Below are 19,850 nucleotides of genomic sequence, written 5' to 3' on the forward strand. Positions count from 1 at the left end.
GGCTAGTTAACCTCACTGCACAGCTTATCTGAGAAAATCTTTATTACGGGATTTTCTGAATAAACGTAGCTGTCCTGTTGTCACTGTGTCATTTAGGTGAGAAAGGTTCTTAACTCAATTGTGATTTCATTAAGGGTTGGTTAATGAACTTTGGAAAACAAAATAGGCCATCAGGACTACCAGTTAGTGGCTCCTATGTTGGGCAAACATCAGGTCGCTTTTAGCTATAGTGCCAAAACTGCAGCCTGTGGGCTAGTTCAACTGACAGATGGATCTGGACATGAACATGAATCCCTGCCAGCAAGAAAGAAGGGTAATAACACTCAAGAAACACAAACCATAAAAACTGTTCATGAATGTACTAGTTCCGTGAAGGTTGTGAGGATCGGGAGATTCAGCTTGTATAAAACAAGAAAAGGATTTAATAACATTGGTATAGTGAAACTGTTTTCTTTGCAAGGACATTCTAAATCAGTGGTGGGGGGAATTGAACAATCTCAAAATGAGCGCCATTGTTTAACTTCAGCATTCCGGAAATCCCTGGTGATCAGCAGGATAAAACGTAATGACGTCTTCACCTCCACCCTCTCCCGAGTCCTTACTTCAGGCATGAGGTAACTGTGCCTAGGACAGGGTTGGGTGGAATATTCTTTAAAACCTACTGTAGAAACAGGACATTTGGCCCAACCAGTGTTCGTGATGCACATAAATCACTTCCTATCCTTCCTTGTAGAACATTATCACCACATTGTCCCACTCCTTTTTCCCCTCATATGTTTGCCCAGTCTCCTATTGATGGATCCATGCAATTCAACTGAACCACTGTCTGTGGAAACGGGGTCCACAATCTCACCACTCTGAGTCAAGAACTTTCTCCTGAATTCCCGATTGAATTTATTAGTGACTGTCATGTTTATATATTTGTAGGTCTTAGTTCTAATCTCCACCGCAAGAGGAAACATCTCTAATTCTATCCTATGAAAGCCTTTTGTAATCTGAAAGACCTCTATCAGGAAACATCACAATCTCTTCTTTTCTAAAACAAAAGAGGAATAATTTGTTCAGTCTTTCCTGTTGGCTAAACCGTCTCATATTCTCAACTGATTTGCAGATGGGAAGGTTGGTTTTTGTGAATAGTGTGGGTTTCAGCCAGTACAACTACTGTCAGGGTCACTTGCACAGTTAGTATTTGTTGCACATTCCTTGAAATGATCAGCACTTTAGGCTATTTCAGATGGTAGTTGACAGTCAACCACATTTCCATGGGTCTATAGTCACATGGTAACTAAACTAGGTAATGATGGAGATTTCCTTCCCTAATGGACTTTAGTGAATCAGATAAGTTCATACAACAATTAACAATTGTCACACATTTACCATTAGACTAACTTTTACCTCCAAATTTTATTGAATTCAAATTTGACCATCTGTGTGGTAGAGTTCAAACCTACATACTGGATGCCAGATAACCAATCCAATGACATCACTGCTATGCCACTGCTTCCCATATAAAGGGTTAAATAGAAAATTTAAAATCAAATCACAGAATAAAATATCTGTAACATAGCAACCAGGGTTCAATACCTTGGTGACTGCTTTTCATAGAGGCTAATTGATCAGAAAATAAACTGCAAGATACTGAGCTAATTAAAAAGAAGAAAAGCATTCCTTCAGCTCAAATTCTTTGGCTGTAAATAAACCATGTCATGACATTTAACTTTCAACAATTGTTGTCAATGTTGCTTAAAGTATTTTCAATTTTTTTTTTAAATGGGTGAAAATCCTGCTGGGTGAAGGCTGTCCTTTCATTATATTGGCAGCGTGCCTGCCTGCTCCTGGAAACAGAAACCCTGCTGAAGGAATTAGGAGCCAGGAACTGATAGCCTAAACATGCTTGACTGGATAAGCAAGCATTAATTACCCAACTTTCCATTTTATTCAGAATCACTACAGGAAAACAGGCTGGTGTCTTTCCTCCACAGAGGTACTGTTTCCTTCCTCCTTTATCACCTTTTTCTTCATCTACCTGTCAAACCCATTCTTAAATAGCCTCTGTTTTAATGATTCTTTTTTTACAGACTCATATAATCCTTTGTGTAAAAGCAGTTCCTCCTATTCTCGATTCTAAACCTCTTTCATTTAATCTTATCTCTACACCCTTTAATTCAAGGCAACAATCATTGGAAACAATCTAAATTGTCACAGTTTACATAGCAGAATGAGGATTAGAAAGGAGGACAGAATATAACATTCATACACACTCACACACATTCAAATGCAAACATGCATGTGCACACACACACAGGCACACACAAACATGAACTCACGCAAACGAATACAGTCACATAAGCATATCGACAAGTGCACTTACATTCATCCTCACTCACAACTAGTAGTCAATCTCACACTCTCTCTCTCTCTCTCACACACACACACACACACGCACAGCAGAGGACTGAGAATTCATGAATACAAGATGAAGCTGTTCTCAATTATTGTGATACAACAACCACATTGTCTTATTGTAGCAAATCCACCAGTAAACATGCCTCTCCATATGGAGAATCTATTGTTATATCCAGAATAACAGAGGCAGGATTGGAGGCAGGGAGGGGAGTGTTTCCCGCAAGGTTTCATTGATGGTAAATCACATTCAGTCCTTTCTGCATCAGGGGACCCATCATAAGTATGTTAAATCTTCATTTTGTTCATGCATTTTACCTTCGGGGAAGATTTCCTGTTTTCTTCATGTAACAGAATCATAAATCTGTTTATCAAGACCAGATTCAACATTTAGTTATAGAAAGCCTTCCCTCCCCTCTAGCTCTCAGTGTTTGGACTAACAGAATGAGACTTCCAAACATGCAATTGGCCTTTTCTAATTATTTGATTATACCAAGTTTAAGTGGAAAAGGCAGCAAAATACATAAGCTTACTGGTTGACATTTCCCCATATTGCCAATTGCCCTCCCGATTTGACTGGCCTCTGAGGAACACTCCAAGCAATGCAGTCTTCGATTGACATCAGTTGGCAAGTCTCCAGCAGTGGACAAAGAGAAGTTAAGTAAAGATTTAAGAATGAAATAGTCTGGCAGAGATTTGGAATTGGCAGTTTGACTCCCAGTGCTTTGTAGGGGTTCAAATCTACAACTCTTTGCTTAAACAGTGCCCAGAGGGGCTCTGCTATGTCAAGGTCCACGTGGAATATTTTAGTCAGTCTTTTGAGGAATGTTTTCAAAAAATTATATGACTCTAGAGTCCAGTAACAATCAGCTCACATGGATTAGCACTCTGAGCAATAAATCCCCTCCATCATTTTGATTAAATGTTATGGCGCAAGGAACTGAGTTTGAAATGAAATTGTTTACTGTCTCGTGCATGTGACAAATACAAGTTATTGCTCCAAATAAACACAACAACTTGGTGAGCTGAGCTTCCCAGAAGAAAATCTGTCAGAGAAAGGGTGAAAATTTCTAGCTGCATGTTACAAAGAATGGTAACACTGATGACAATAAAGGGATTTGCACTTATATAACACCTATACCGGATAATAAAATACTTCCAAAGTGAAGTCTCTGTTTAATGTACAAAAAATGGCAGACAACTACTTCATAGAAATATCCCAAGAGCAGCAATATGATAACGATGAAATCATCTGTTGTTTTCAGTGATTTTGGTTGAGGAGCAAATATTGAGAGAATCCCCTTGCAATTCCTTAAGAAGTGACTGGTGTATTTTTGTGCCAACCTGAAAGGGCAGATATATAGTGCCCTCCGACAGTGCAGCTCCCCCCATAGTACTGGGTCGCTGACACTTCCTCAGTTCTAACCCTCCAATACCACATTGCTCTTTCAGTCTTGACTCTCAGAGATTGCAGCACTTCATCAACAATCATGAGAATTTTCACTTTAAGGCATCAGGGGTGCTAATGATGGGGACATTTGTTTTATGAATGAACGAGTTTAGATTTGGAATGATATTCCTTAGCTATCTTCAACAATGATCATAGTTCTCTCTTTGCTGACTGTGAAATGAATCTGGGCAATCTTGGCATAAGTGCTTGTGGATAATGATGGCAAGAGCAAAAGCATACTGTTAATTTGGCCCCCTCATACAACCATGACAGGATCAGTGAATGCAAGGTATCACTGGGTGACGCAGTGCTGTTCTTAGTGGGTGGTGGGTTTAGTTGTGGTGGTGTGGAATAGCAGAAGGTGCTGTATGCTGTAAGCTGCTGCCATGATGCTGAGTCTCTTGAAATGCACAATATTTTGTTCCCTGGTTACAATATCACTCAACTCCATGAGCACGTAATATTTCCAAAAGAAAACCTGAAGGAAGCTAATCTTACAGAACAAAGCACCAACTGTGCCAGCAGCAAATCACTAAGCTGGTCTGAAGCCAACAGCCCTGACATCTCTAAGTGGAAATTATTCAGTTCAAGTCACACTGGGCATTGAACGATAAGCTAACAGCTGGTTTCTGTTGCTGCATACATTAGTCCTCTTTCACAACTGGCAAAGATCCTGATGAAGTCTGGTGGGGTGATGGGTTCATTCAATCCCAAGAGAGCAGAGAGGTACTACTCTCTGTCAAAAACACAAAAATGTTTCAATGAAAGACCTTCTCTGGATGTTTTCTGCCTCTGAAGATGCAATATAAATCACACAGCCTGGGGAAACCTTGGTGAGTTCTCAACTATTCCCATGTCACTCAACAACCATCTTCCTCAATCATTCGTTCATTTAAACATGACCTGTAATTTTGTGCATCTCTCTCATAAAATCCTTTGTGTCCTCTCAAGTTCAATGCAAAAATTACTCTGATTATTGCAACTAAAAAAAGATAATAAAAGTGTCACAGAAATATTCAAAACATTAAATTGAAGTTCAAAGGGATATTTCAAACAAGCGAGTGAACTAGTGATGTCAATTGTTGTGAATGGGCTTTTGAGACAGAGAGCTCTGTGCCTGGAATCTAGGGATTCCTCAATGATTGGGACCGGATGTGGAATCCTCAGTATAGTTTCTGCACAGAACTCGGCATTACTGATCTTTCTGTAAATGGATGCTAAGTACCCTGTGATCAGGAATTTACTCCTACTGCCTGATATCTAGCTTATGAGGGCAATAGGTCCATGGCAGATGCTATTTCCCTGGCCCTACACTCATCCCTGAAACATCTGGACGCCTACATAAGACTCCTATTTATTCACTTTAGCCTCCAATTTCAAAACCATAATTCCAATCAAACCCATCTCTAAACTCTGAGACCAGGGACTCTGCTCCCATCTCTGCAACTGGATTCTCAGCTTCCTGACCCACAGGCCACAATCAGTAAGGATAGGCGACAACACCTCCTCCACAATAATCCTCATCACCGGTATCCTGCAAGGAGGCATACTCAACCCCTTACTATATTCCTTGAGCACTCACAACTGTGTGTCCAAACTCAGCAAATTTAAATTTAAAAATTTGCTATGACACCACTGTAGTGGGTCAGATCGCAAACAACAATGAGACAGAGTACAGTAAAGAAGTAGAGAGCTTAGTGTCATGGTAAGTCAACAATCTTTCCCTCAATATCAGCGAACTAAAGGAGCTGGTGATCAACTTCAGGAAGACGCATTTCTGCCTGTGGCAAATGTCCACGGGTGGAGGTGGTTGAGAATTTCAAGTTCCTTGGAGTAAATATCACCAACGACCTATGCTGGTCCAGAAATGTTAAAGCTACAAGCAAGGAAGCACACTAATAGCTCAACTACTTCAGAAACCTAAGGAAATTTGGCATGTCCACAATGACATTTACCAATTTTTATAGGTGCACCATAGAAAGTATCCTATTGGATGCAACATAGCTTTGTATGGTAACTGCTCTGCCCTGGAATTGCAAGAAGTTACAGAGAATTGTGAATATAGCCCAGTCCATCATAAAAACCAGCCTTCCTTCGATTGACTCCATCTATACTTCCTGATGCTTTGGGAAAGCAACCAATATAATCAAATACCTCTCACACTTTGGTTATACTCTCCACCACCCTTTTCCATTGGGCAGAAGATACAGAAGTTGAAAACACATATAACAGGTTTAAAAACAACTTTTTTCCCCGCTGTTATCAGACTTATAAATGAACCTCTCTTATACTGGAGTTGATCTTTCCCTGCACCTTCCCTGTAGCTGTAACACTATATTTTGCATTCTGTTCTTTTACCCTGATGTACTTATGTAAGGTATGATTAACTGGTTAACATGCAAAACAATACTTTGCACTGTATCTTGGTACATATGACAATAATAAATCAAATCAAAATGTCCCCTTAGAACAATGAAAGACTGTATTCCAATAAATTGGATATTTAACCTGCAAATGCTCTCATATGAGGCTATCCAGACTCCTGAAAGGAATCAGGTTAACATTTTAGTGAGGCAAAGTCAATTATAAATCATCAGGGCAATGATTTTTAAACAGCAAGTGAACAAATAAAAAAGTGAAAAGTAAATTCAATTTTTTTTCTGTATAATTGATTTGACTATTATTCTGTAAGACACATCAAATAGAAAACACACTATACTGTCCAGGTTACTAGTTTAAATACAGCCTTTTGTCTAGAAGACTTTCTGAAACTGGTCAGTCCTAAACTTAATGAGTGAATCTGACTTTATTACCAGATGCCCCAGAACTTGAATCCTTTTGTTCCCATACTTTCCAGATGGTTTGGAAACCAAAGACTTTGCGTCCACCTCTTTCCCAGTTTCCTTGCCCAATGATTGACCAACTGAGCAACTAAACTCACAAAAACACTCCCTGTCTAGGAATTCCTTGCGAAACAGAGTATTGAGCATTCCACCCATATCCCATGTGTCAATGTTAACTGGGTGTTTTTAATGGACCCTCAATGCCTGAAGCAAGTTGCATTCTAAATTATAGTTGGTGTATGTTATATATGTCAAAAAGTGTGGTGCTGAAAAAGCATAGTCGGTCAAGCAGCATCTGAGGAGCAGGACAGTCAATGTTTCGAGCATAAGCTCTTCATCAATCATTCCTGCTCCTCGGATGCTGCCTGAAGAGCTGTGATTTTCCAGCACCACACTTTTTGACTGTGATCTCCAGCATCTGCAGGCCTCACTTTCTCCTAGTAGGTTATGTGTGGACAATGTACCTTTAAGCAATGAGTCATGTGACACTGGTGAGCATTCAGCGAATGCTCATGGGCTTGTTCAGACTTGCTTGAGCAATTACAAAGTGCATAGCTTTGGAATAAAAATCTCCCTGTTAGGTTGCATCAATGATGAGTTCATTTGCTCTTAGTTCTGACTGGAGACTAGTCACTGCCCAGTACAGAATAAACTAGATTCTATGGATTCCAACCTGTAAGCTACACTTAAAAAGGAATGTTTTACTAAAAATTGCATCAAAAGTCTTTACAAGGCCAAACAGCCAAAAGATCTAAGAATATCAGAGTCACAAATATCTAATTAATTTTAAACTTACAGCCTCACAAAATCTGGCACTCCAATCTAACCATATCACTGGGAGAACTAAAACTATTTGCTTTGTTTTCTTTTTCCCTAGAGTTTTAGGAACAAGGAAATCTTTCAGGGATTGAACCCCAAGTGCAGAGCCTGGCTCACGAGAAGATCCAGAGAAATTAGTGCATTATTTCTGGTGCTCCTGTTAGTACAGTTAATACAATTAACAGCCTGAAGATTGGGAATAATGTTGACCTCTCATCCAAGTTGAAGACATTCTCTCCCCTCAGTGAGACTCCACATTCGAACTCACACACTGCACAGCATACTCTCCGAAAACACATATTGAAAGTGGGTATGATAAAAAGGCGAGTTTTGACATTGAAAATAGCAAAGGAAAAACATGGATATTTTTATATTCACTGAGAAAAGTGTTTCATACATGTCATTGCCATTTGCTGTCCTTCGCTTTGAGGTTGCATTGACTGAAGATTATCATTTTCTGCCTTGCCTCTTTATGTTGCTTAGAAGAGCAACTCTTGACCCACAGGTCCATTGGCACAGAGGGCAGGACATCTCATGAGACGGTGGGATCTGGAGTGTGGGACTTGCTTCTTTTTCTTCCTTCATCTGGCCACAATGTTAGTTCATTGAATCTGATTTTGTGGGAGCTTTGTCTGAGTACTTGTGGACCTGGCTTCAAGGACATCAGTGTTTGTTTGATGGTCCTCCTATTGGATCTGGAGGATGGGATGGAAGCTTTGCTAATAAAATTTATCTCATGCTGTTATCTGCCATTGATATAGTCCAGGTCTCAGCAATGGAGTTCAGTGATGAGAACTGTTCTTTACACTAGGAGCTTTACTGACTTGCAGAGTTCTTTGTTGTCACACTCTTGCTGCCATAGGTTACAGAAGGCTGAGCTGGCGCAGCTGATCTCGCATCGAATATTCTTGTCTTTTGAGAGAAGTGGTTGCAAAGGTAGAGGAAGTGCTCAACATATTCCAGGATCTTTCCTTCAACATCTATGGGTCCTGGAATGTTTGGCTGACCAGATGTGAGGTAGTATTTGAAAAAGCTTCAAGGATAGGCTGATATTCTTGCATCCAGAAAGGAACTGATCAAGAGGATCCTGCTGATCCCTAGAAAAAAAGACTTGGGGTGGGGCTAGACAGATATTTTTCAAATTATGAAAGGTTTGAAAGGACAGACGTGAAGAAAATGTTTTCATTATGTGGTGGAGACCAAAAATAATAAAACCAATAATTTTTAACCAGGAAATTGTGAGAATGTGGAATTCACTATCAAGGGAGTGAATGAAGTGATAAATTTATGAGGAAACTAGATAAACAAATGAGCGAGAAAGGAACACAGGTTATATTGATGGGGTTAGATGAAGAAGTATGAGGCTACTTGGGAACAGGATCAGTTGAACTGAACAGCCTGTTTCAGTGCTGTACAATCAATGTAACCCCAGGACCATTTTGAATTTTACGGGTCATAAGGAAAGGTAGTGTTGCCCACATATGGACATCACGTTGACAAGTCTTTGTTAGTGCAAAAAAAGTGGACATTTTAATTAATTTCTCCTCTCCTAATAAAACTAAATGACAAATATTCAAAACAACAGCTCCCAGTAGATGAGTTCGTGGCTGTAATTAAATTGCAGGTTCAGTTAGTGGCCATGCAAAGTCAGCAAATCTCCTAGTGTTCATCACTGAACTCCACCGTTGTGAAACCTGGACTGTGTGTATCAATGGCAGATAAGAGCTGCAGTCAGTCAGTGTAAGGCATCCTGTGAAATCCTCCGTTAGAAAATTTTAATTAGGCTGAGATACACATTATTCCACTGCAATGCTTTAATTTAATATAGTTTCTGATTTTTTAAAAACGTGGTCACGCTGGCTTAAGTAATATTGAGCAGGTAATTTGTAAAAAAGATCGATAGCGAGTGGAAATTGAATCAGGTAATTGGATTCAGGTAATTGGGAATGCCCCTCCCCCAAATCCCTCCTCCCTACCTTTTATCTTAGCCTGCTTGACACACCCTCCTCATTCCTGAAGAACGGCTTATGCCCGAAATATCAATTCTCCTGCTCCTTGGATGCTGCCTGACCTGCTGCGCTTTTCCAGCAACACATTTTTAAGCTCTGATCTCCAGCATCTGCAGTCCTCACTTTCTCCTAGTGCAAAAATTAGTTCTATGTCTCCAATTCTCCCAGTGACCACAGAAAATTCTTCAGTTGCTGGAATTGGCACTGATAATTTGGTAAGTTTGCTAATGTTCTTCACTATCCTTTGGGAGAGGGTTCAGTTTGAGCATCCTGCATCCACTCCCTCCACCATTGACACTCAGTAGCAGTAGTGTGTACTATCTACAAGATACACTGAAGAAATTCACTAAAAATCCTGAGACACCATCTTCCAAACCCATGACCACTTCTATCTAGAAGGACAAAGGACTTGGGAACATCATCACCATCACCTTTAAATTCTTCAGTCGCTGGTGTTCGCACTGCTAATATGGTTAGTTAGATAGTGTTCTTCACTATCCTTTGGGAGAGGGGTCAGTTTGGGTATCCTGCAGTCCATTTGTCTAACTTTGCCAATGTTACATCCAGTCAACCCCTGAAGAACCTGGGGCTATTAACATCTTATCACTGACTTAGGAAACCAAACCTGTTCATTCTGTAACACAATGTTTTGTATGTCATTCAGTGCAAATCTTGATAAATTGTGGTCATTTAAACAAAGTAAGCATTTTGGAGACAGCTGTAACATCTAGAATGCATCACTCACAATGACTTTTAAAACATTCATTTTCAAGGTATAGGCATTGCTGGTAAGGATGTCATTAATTTCCCTCACACTGGTGGGTCTCAGAAACTGCAATGGGCCTTCTTGCTGCTATGTTTTATAACCACAGTATTTTTATGACAGAGTGAGGTCAGGAGTTTTAAGATATTGACCCAGCAACAGTAAACGAATGCCCATTTGTGGCTACGTCAGAATGTGGTGTGACTTGGAGGTAAGATTGTAAGTGTCATGATCCCATCTGCCTACTGGCCTGAACCTTCATGGTGGCAAAATTCACTGAGGAGGGATGTGTTGATATAGACAGTATGTGGTGGTAATGGTGGATGTCTGCAGACACTGATACTGAGCTCTGATGCTCATCCAGTTACCTGCTCCCCTGTACGTGGTGTTGAGGGTTCTTGGAGCTGCAGCCACCTGGATGAGAGGTCAATACCCCCTCACACGCCTAACATGAGCCTTTAGATAAACACATAAACACAGTGGCTACAAAAGGAGATCAGAGGCTAGGAATACTGCAACAAATAACTCATCTCCTGACTCCCCAAAGTCTATTCACCATCTGCAAGGCACAAGTCAGGATGTGATGGCTTACTCCCCACTTGCCTAGATGAGTGCAGCCCCAACAACACTCAGAAAGCTTGACACCATCCATGACAAGCAGCCCGCTTGACTGACACTACGTCCACAGACATCCACTTTCTCCACCATGGACACTCAGTAGCTGTAGTGTGTACTATCTACAAGATGCACTGCAGAAATTCACCAAAGATCCTTAGACAGCACCTTCCAAACTCATGACCACTTCCACCCAGAAGAAAAAGGGCAGTGAATACGTGAGAACATCACCAGCTTCAAGTTCCTGTCCTAGCCACTCACCATCTTGACTTGGAAATATATTACCTTCACTGTCACTGGGTCAAAATCCTGGAATTCCCTCCCTGAGGGCATTGTGGGTTAACCCACAGCAGGTGGACTGCAGCGATTCAAGAAGACAGCTCACCGCCACTTTCTTAAGGATAAATAGGTATGGACAATAAGTGTAGGCCGGCCAACATGGTCACATCCCACAAATGAATACATAAAAAAGATGCTGGAGAGACCTGGCAACTAAAGACTGCAAACAGCTGAAGGATTGGGAAGTGCCCTATGTTACATGCTGTTCTTTAATCCTGGGACTGGCACCAGGCTGAGCTGATGACACCTTCCTTCCTTGCCAGCTACAAAATGAAATTGCTTCGGAAAATCTCAATCTAGTCTCGATTTGGCAAGAGTCCTCTGCATAAAATTGGCTGTAATTGTGCACAGATTTCAACTAAACAGGCAACTTTGTTTATTCACCCAAACAGGAACCGAGCTTCCCCCAAAAAATTGGATGACCAGGTTGCAATCTGTGTTGATAAACATTTGTTCGTAATTCACTAACTGCAGAGCTGCAATCCATTTAAACGGGACAAGCTGCCAGAATGAATCTTTTTATAAATGGCAGGGCTTTGGATGAATTTTTGTGTAAACAGAACAGGAAATCCACATTAACTTTCAATACAAGCACAGTCAAAGAAAGTAGTCTAAAATGGAGTGTTCGTGATTAATTGCAAAGGAAGCTAGCTGCTACTGTAGATTCTAGCTATATCAAGAGAATTAGATTCACTTGATTTCTCAGCAGTAGTAATCCAGACATAGTGTTAATCCTTTCAGTTCAGAACTCCCAGTAAGGGCTTTCAGGTCCATGTGAGTTCTCACCCCACTCATCAGACAACAGGTTACTGGCCTCTTCAACCTATAGTGACATGAACTTATTGAGTATGTAACAGAAAGAGAAAACACAGCAGTCCATATCATATATGGAAAATTCTTTTCTGCAATCAAACTGAAAGAGCACCATGGTCGCATCACCACAAAGGTTTTGCTTCTGAAGCACAGCCTCCCACTGATTCCCTATATTATAGCAGTGACTTCAAAACCAAAGTACTTCATTAGCTATAAAGCAATTTTGGATGTCCTGAGGTTGAGATAGGCAGTAGAGAGTTGCAAATCTTCCTATCTCCATGGAAACTCCAGATAACATGGGATGACAGGCTGAAATTGTTAACGAGCAACAGCACAAAATCACCAGCAGTGTTATTTTACACACTTTATTAAAATCAATAAGATATAAAATTGAATGGGTGGCGTAAGTAGCAGCTGATTTCTTCTCACCAGCTGTATATTAATGCAAAGACCAATGGGCATCTTGAGTACATAGTAAGTCTATATGAGTCCACAGATGGACTAACACAGGGAGAATTTCCTGGGGTCTTCACTTGCTCCAGACTGTAAGCAGTGCCTGGCCAAGCTTGCAATATGGAAGCAGAAGAGAATCTCTACAGTGCAGAAAGAGGCCACTCAGCCTATCGAATCTGCACCGACCCTCCAAAGGCCACCCCACTCTATTCTGTAATCCCACATTTTTACTGTGGCTAAATCCACCTAAACTGCACATCCCAGACATTACTGGGCAATTTAGCATGACCAATTCACCTAACCTGCACATCTTGAGACTGTGGGAGGAAACTGGAGCACCAGAGGAAATCCACGTAGACATGGGGAGAGGGTGCAAACTCCACACAATCACCCAAAGAATCAAACCTAGGACCGTAGTACTGTGAGGCAGCAGTGCTGAACACTAAGCCACCATGCAGCCCAAATCTCCAAAGATTTCTTGAGGGAGAGTCTCTGAGAGTTAAGATATTTCTTAACTCCACTCTTCTGCAATTTCTTTTTTCTGTTTCATGAGTGATGGTTGAATGCAACTTCGATTGAAATTTCTCCTCAAGTGGCAGTTTTTTACAAAGCAGAATAGACGTTTCTCTAAGACATGAACCATGGAGGATCATTGGAAAAGACAGATGAAAGCAACACAGGAAGTCCTAATGAATGACCATGTCCTTCAGTAGACTTCCATTCTTTAAAGAGTAAATCTCTTAATCTGTAGGGGCCACTTAGGCAAGTTATGACTCCCAGAAAAGTGAAAAAGGAGAAATACATTGGGGCTTTCCACAGGAATTAGTTTTTGCAAACTATGAAACACACTAGTCCAGGAACAATCACTGCAGAACAATGAGAGCATGGGAATTCTGATTTGTTTACTCTTCTCTCAACTATGATAAGTACTGAGACCAATACTGCTGCTGTGGCCTCTCAGGTATCATTCCAACTTAGTGCAAACCAAAACTGAAGTTAGGAGCTTCTGATCTGCTTGGTTCAGTTATGTTAAATACCATTACAAGGAATTCCAAACCATTTTTAGCCTTTGAATCATTCAGATTTACTCTCCAGTCACTATAACTAAGCTATTAAATACTCCACAAAAAAACTACAAACTCCAGTTCTCATGCACACCACCATAACAAAGTGTCTACAGTAGCAAGCAATAAGGGGAACACTAGATTTCTACAATTTGCTGCATGATGGAGAAAGCAGAATGCTACAGTCTTGTCATTTGAACAATTTCAATTAAGAGATACAGGAGATGACATAAACAAGTGTACAACCATGATTCCTTAACTACCAATCAGGAAAAGCTGAACAGGCCAGGGTGCTATTAACTCGTAAAAAAAATTGTCTGATTTGAAAATGATTATGAAAATGATGAAAGGGGTTGATAGCATTCAGGTAGAAAGTATTTCCATTAGCACAGGGTCAAAACTAGGGGAGATAAATATAAATCAGCCACTAAAAAATTCAGTATTCAGGAGAAATGCTTTTAAGCAGATAGTATTGAGAATTTTGGAACTCACTATCCAGGAGTGATTGAGGTGAATAGTATAGATGCATTTAAGGGAAGCTCAAAAAGGAACTGAAGAATAATGTGATGGGATTTGGTGAATTCCAGTGTTGGTTAGATCCTTAATAATCCCTGGCAAAGAGGCTTAATCATGAAATAAATGGGAAAAGAACACATTTTGATTGAAATTTTAAATTATGGAGCATGTTAAATGAGGAATAAACTGTAGCTTCTAAAGTTTCTGGATACATGAGAGTCGAATTAACAAAATTCAGCAAGAAAGGTTTACAGTCATAAAATAGAGCATCACATCAATCATAAGCCAAACACATTTCAATTCAATTGTGATAAATTTTGAGTCTACCAAGAACGCACATAAACGTGAATATGACAAATGACCCGATTTGGCAGTGCAGCTTAAGGGTGGGCTACCAATTCCTTGGTCGTCTTCAAATTTAAAAAATAATAATTTTACATCCCTTCAACCATCTGAACAGAATCTAAAAAGCAACATGCTTGTAGCCATAATGAACTGGAGGCCTGGAACCTACAACAAACTCAGCACACAAAGTAAGATGTACAATTTAGATCTGCCTTCTCCTCTTCCTGTCCTGTTGTAAGTACTCCTACCAGGAGATCTCACTGCTGTAAGATCTGCAACTTTCTTGAAAGATTGCATCTAGTCATGAAGCAGGTTAACACTGACAGTGCATGCATAATTTGTACAGTGAAGGAATCAAAATGCCAGGTATTAGTACAACTGAACATGGCAATAATCCATTCAGATGATTTTAAAATGATATTGTAATGATTATGTTGCTGAACCAGTAATTCAGACAATGTGAGTTTAAGTTTTACGGTGACAAACTCAGAATTAGAATTCACTTTCAAAATTTTGTTAATAACAAACTGGTCTCAGTTGAAGTGACCATGAAACTGTCAGATTATTGTAAAAATATAACTGGCTCATTACTGTTATTTAGGAAAAGAAATCTGCTATCATTACTCTGACTCCAGACCCATAGGATTGAGACTGACTCTTAACTGCCTTCTAAAATGGCCTAGTAAAATACAAAGTTGTATCAAATCCACTACAAGCAGTGCAAAAAGAAGGCAATAAACCATCTTGTCAATGTTTCCTACATTAGAACAGTGATTACACTATGAAACTATCTCACTGGTTGTACATGCCTCCAGATGTCTTGAGGTTGAGAAAGGCACCATATAAACACTATGTATTTTATCCAGGACAATTAGGAATGGCCAATTGTTGCATCATGTGGAATTGGAATTATTGCTATTTGCTACACTGTCACTAAGGTTACATTGTTTGAAGTCAGATGAAATTCCTTTGTTGGTCATTTGGACATCTCTGCAGCAGTCCCTCTGGATACAACTTATTTCCTTCCCTAGAGGTAGGGGCCGTGCTATAGATAGCATCACAAGAGCATCACTTGGTGTCTCAGATCAGTATTTTCCTCATCAACTTGTTCAAGGATGTTATTTCACAAATCTGGTGATTTCATACCTCTGGAGCAGGTGGGACTTGAACCCAGGCCTGCTGGTTCAGAGATAGAGACACTACCAATTTACCACAAGGATCCTATTGCCTCAGGATTATGTCCCATGTCCAACCAACTTCAGTTGCTTCATTAATTACATTCCCCATGTGATGCTTCTGATGATTGTAGTGTTCGGTTTATTTCGTAATTCCTCACTGAAACAGCCAATGTCCATGTGCAGCGAGATCTGAACAAAATCCAGGCTTGGGCTCATAAGTAGTAAGTAACATTTGCACCACACAAGCATCAACCATCTCCGGTTGCCATTCAATAGCATTATCATTGCTGAATTCCCCCACTGTTACAATTGACAAGAAATTAAACTGGCTCAGCCCTTACTACAGTAGAGAGTAACCTGACTTGTCATGGGATGCAGTTCTGAGAGAAATTCTCACTTGACTATTAGAATGTTGCAGCACACAGGGCACCTGAGGAATTGTGGATCAGTAGAGACAAGGCCCGCTGCTCCACTGTTAGTCGACCACTTGTGGTCCTGTTTGCCCGCCCAATATTATCTTTTTACAACGTGCCTCAACCGCTGGCGCTGCTGTTCCCCTTCCTACCGTCCTGGGCAATTTTAACAAGATGCAACCTCAGCTCAGCTCAGTGCAATCACTGTGATGGGGGGGGGGGGGGGGTGAGTGGAATACGCCCCTAATTTCCAAGTAAAACTCTCGGACCAGATACCGTCTCCCACAGGGCAATGCCTGCAGAGAAATCCCTGCCTCGCCAACTCTGGCAGTCAGTAGAGATGGGATTGCGCATGGGGAGCGGTGTAAATGAACTGAGGCTTTCCACTCCCCTCATCGAATTTCCGGGTAGACGCCGGATCGTCTGCAATGTTCCTGTGAAATTCCGTTGAAGCAAAGATGGCCCAGAGTGTCCCGAGTGATGCCCGGGGCAGTTGCAGGTCACTAGACAGATGGGCAAAGGGGGCAACGAGAAGGCGCAGCTTCCACAATGGGGTCTCCCTAGATTTACTTTCAAAATGATGATCACCCCATGATCCACATTCCCGGAAACTCCCGCAATCCTTACGTTGCCTAATTCTTGCCACGGATACTGCCTGAGCCGCTAAGGTTTCCTGTTTTTGTTTCAGATTTCCAAAGGCTTGCAGGTTTGACTTAGAGAAGCAAAATGATGCGGAACTTTGAGACTATAATCTCTTTCTGGCTGTGAATTGTGAATGGATTTACGACAATGTGCATAAAGTGCATAAGAGGGAACACCTGCACTCACCATATTAACATCGACACTATAACGAGTTTAGGTGTCCTGTATTTTATAGGGATATAAATGTTGAATTTGAGTTTGCACATTGAAATCGGGAATGATATATGGATTTTTTTTGGAATGCAAGAATCCCGAACATATGGACGGACATGAGCTGGCTGCAGGTAATAAGCAGCGAATTAAATTGAGTGCAGGCTGCAGAAAAGCAAACTGCAATGCGTGGGTGACCGGCTGTGGTTGACAGAGGGCAGAGATTTCCGCTGGGGGAAGTTAACCTGTAAATGTGTGTGTGTGTGTGGGTGGGTGGATGTGTATATGAGTAGCTGTGCGTGCATATGTATATCAGGAATCATGCAAACCCGCAACAGCCCTCCCATTCTTAACACAACTGGACAGGCTCAGCCTCCCTCGGGCTAGCATTCTGTGATCGGGCCGAGCAGCCGCGGGATGGGATCTGGGATGTGGCTGTGCACAGAAGCCGGGAAGCCCGACTGATGACAGCCACGGGGTCCTAGTGCCGGTCTTAATTTTTCAATCTTAGCAGAATGAAAAAAACACGTTAGTTTAAAATCAGTTTAACTTGAGCTGTGATCCTTTCCGGAAAGCATATTTTAAGTCACTGTTCCGCATGGCATTAGCGATGGATCTGTGTTTGTCTCCTCAGTGCTCCCGAGCTTATGAACTGAGACATTGATGCTTTCAACGGCGCATCTTTGGGTGGGTTTCTGTTCTATTCCAAATACAAACTGCAAGCACTCTCTGAGGTGCCTAACGAATTACAAACATTTCACCGGAATGTTAGCCGTCACCCTCATGACCTGAACCACTCGCGACAGTAAACGTGGCTTTTGGTGTCACTATTTCATAGAACATAGAACATTTCGATTTCAAACCGGGCGCTTTGCTCCTCCCACCTGAGCTCTGTGTTCAGGTGAAAGTGCTCTTACCAAACACTGACAGGAGATGCACGGGTTGTCTGTAATTCTTGGGATTTCTATCACAGCGCCTTCGTTCTCACAGCTTGCCACGGAGCCTAAATATTTAAAACAAAAACCACAGCGCCGTGAGCAGCCAGTTTGGCAGCCTTTGAACGTGATTCCGGCGCACCGAACCTGAGCCAGGAATTCCTTACCTGTTAGGAGAGACCGGGAGACGCTGATCTGGGAAAGAAACACCAGAAATAAGCCAACCGGTGAACCGCTGCGGGAGTTTGGCCGGTTTGCCAGAGTGCTGCCGAAGTGAAACAGCATCTTCAGTGAAATCTCTCGGTCACAAATCCAGCGACCCCCAGAAGCAGCAGCAGCTTCGAATCACATCGATCAGGCGTGAGCTCCAGTTCCGGTCGCACAGGCACCCCGACGATTAGCAGCAGAGAAGCTCCCTGCCTGGTACACACACCTTACAGCCACAGCCGCTCATCCCTGGGACTGCTGCTCGCTACACATCCCGGTTCTCTCCTCGGTCGGCGTTTCCCGCTAACCCGGCGCCACAAACAGCCAAGGTTGGGGGGTGGGGGTGGTGGGTGAGTTTGGAGCAGGGCTGGTTTCTCTCTCTCTCTCTGCTCTCCCACTGACAATGCTGCTCCTGCGGGTATCCGCTGCCTCTTGCCGGTGCACCCAGCAGCAAACTGAACAACTCACTGGCTTATTGCTGACAGGGTTAGCTGCTCAAGGAAAAGCAAACATTCACTGGGATCCACCTCCCAAGCACCACCACTGGACACATGTCACCCAGTCAGCTCAGGGACCCCTCCACCGCCCCCTCCTCCCACCCCCCACCCCCAGCCGCCAAAGAGACATTGAGAGCTTCGATTGATTTTAACCTTTATCCACTCAATACCTTTGCCACGGCAACACGCGTGTCTCCGGAGTGCATGATCACATCAGCTAGTTCTCATGTCAGAACAATGTGGAATTTGAGTACAAATCGGAGCAAACAAAGCCAACTTGTCAGTAATATTCCTGGTCGCTGATGTGATATTTACCGAGAAAGAAAAATGGGCTGTATTGCAAAGAGGAGAAAGTGAGGACTGCAGATGCTGGAGATCAGAGCTGAAAAATGTGTTGCTGGAAAAGCGCAGCAGGTCAGGCAGCATCAAAGGAGCAGGAGAACTGACGTTTCCTGCATAAGCCCTTCTTCAAGAATCGGAAGGGCTGAAGAAGGGCTTATGCCCGAAACGTCGATTCTCCTGCTCCTTTGATGCTGCCTGACCTGCTGCGCTTTTCCAGCAACACATTTTTCAGCTCTGTATTGCAACAATACTGACATGAACCGAGTAAAATTGTCCCGTCAGAATTATCGCTGTGAAATTGGGTTTGTTTGTGCACAGGATTAATGAGACCATGCGCGCCTGATTTCAACGCTTTGGCCACATTTGCTCCCTTTAGATATAGACGGATTTTACCTGAAACGCCAATAGACAAATATTACACTGAATTATTTGTCAGATGTGGATATTTCGGATAATGTATGGATATTTCGGCCGCTCGCTCATCCTCATTCCCAGTTGATTTGCCAGAACCTTTTCAGATGCTTCTGCAATATTGCAGAAACATTTATAACACGGCGGAGGGATTTAAGGCATTCTGTACAATTTGGGAACAAATAGCCTCAGATGAGTTTAACAAGGATCTTTTGTTGGGAGAGTGTTTTGGCGCCTGTTGAAGGTAATCTATCGTACTATTCATGAGTGGGAGGCCAGTGCTAACCACAGACTGGGAGACAGTGCCACCTGCGCTGGTAGAAAGGGCAAAGATAGAGTTACACACACCCCACAGACACACACAGAGACAGAGACACACGCACAGGCACACCCACACACACCCTACAGACGCATACACACACCCCACAGACACATACACACCCTATAGACACACACACAAACCCCGCACACACACACAGGCACACCCACACATCCCAAGGACACACACAAGCACACCCACACACGCAGGCACCCCCCACCACACACACATACACAGACACACACGCACCCCACAGACATACAC

General features: G+C 42.1%; 1 protein-coding gene across 3 annotated transcripts in view; it reads right to left on the reverse strand.

Annotated features, from left to right (window-relative positions):
- Positions 1-18,605, reverse strand: part of bmper (BMP binding endothelial regulator) — a 67,310-nt gene extending 48,705 nt beyond the window's left edge. Inside the window, exons 1-2 of one of the 3 annotated variants that reach the window (XM_043688764.1) lie at positions 17,978-18,605; positions 17,760-17,878 (exon numbers count right to left, since the gene is read on the reverse strand). In XM_043688764.1, the coding sequence (XP_043544699.1) occupies positions 17,760-17,878; positions 17,978-18,095 (237 nt within the window). In that variant the 5' untranslated portion in view covers positions 18,096-18,605. Of the gene's footprint in view, positions 1-16,650; positions 16,879-17,759; positions 17,879-17,977 lie in introns of those variants that run through there. The other 2 variants (XM_043688765.1, XM_043688766.1) reach the window with 2 other exon arrangements.
- Between the last annotated feature and the right edge of the window lie 1,245 nt (positions 18,606-19,850).

The sequence above is a fragment of the Chiloscyllium plagiosum genome, chromosome 4 (assembly GCF_004010195.1).
Source record: "Chiloscyllium plagiosum isolate BGI_BamShark_2017 chromosome 4, ASM401019v2, whole genome shotgun sequence".
Taxonomy (NCBI): Eukaryota; Metazoa; Chordata; class Chondrichthyes; order Orectolobiformes; family Hemiscylliidae; genus Chiloscyllium; species Chiloscyllium plagiosum.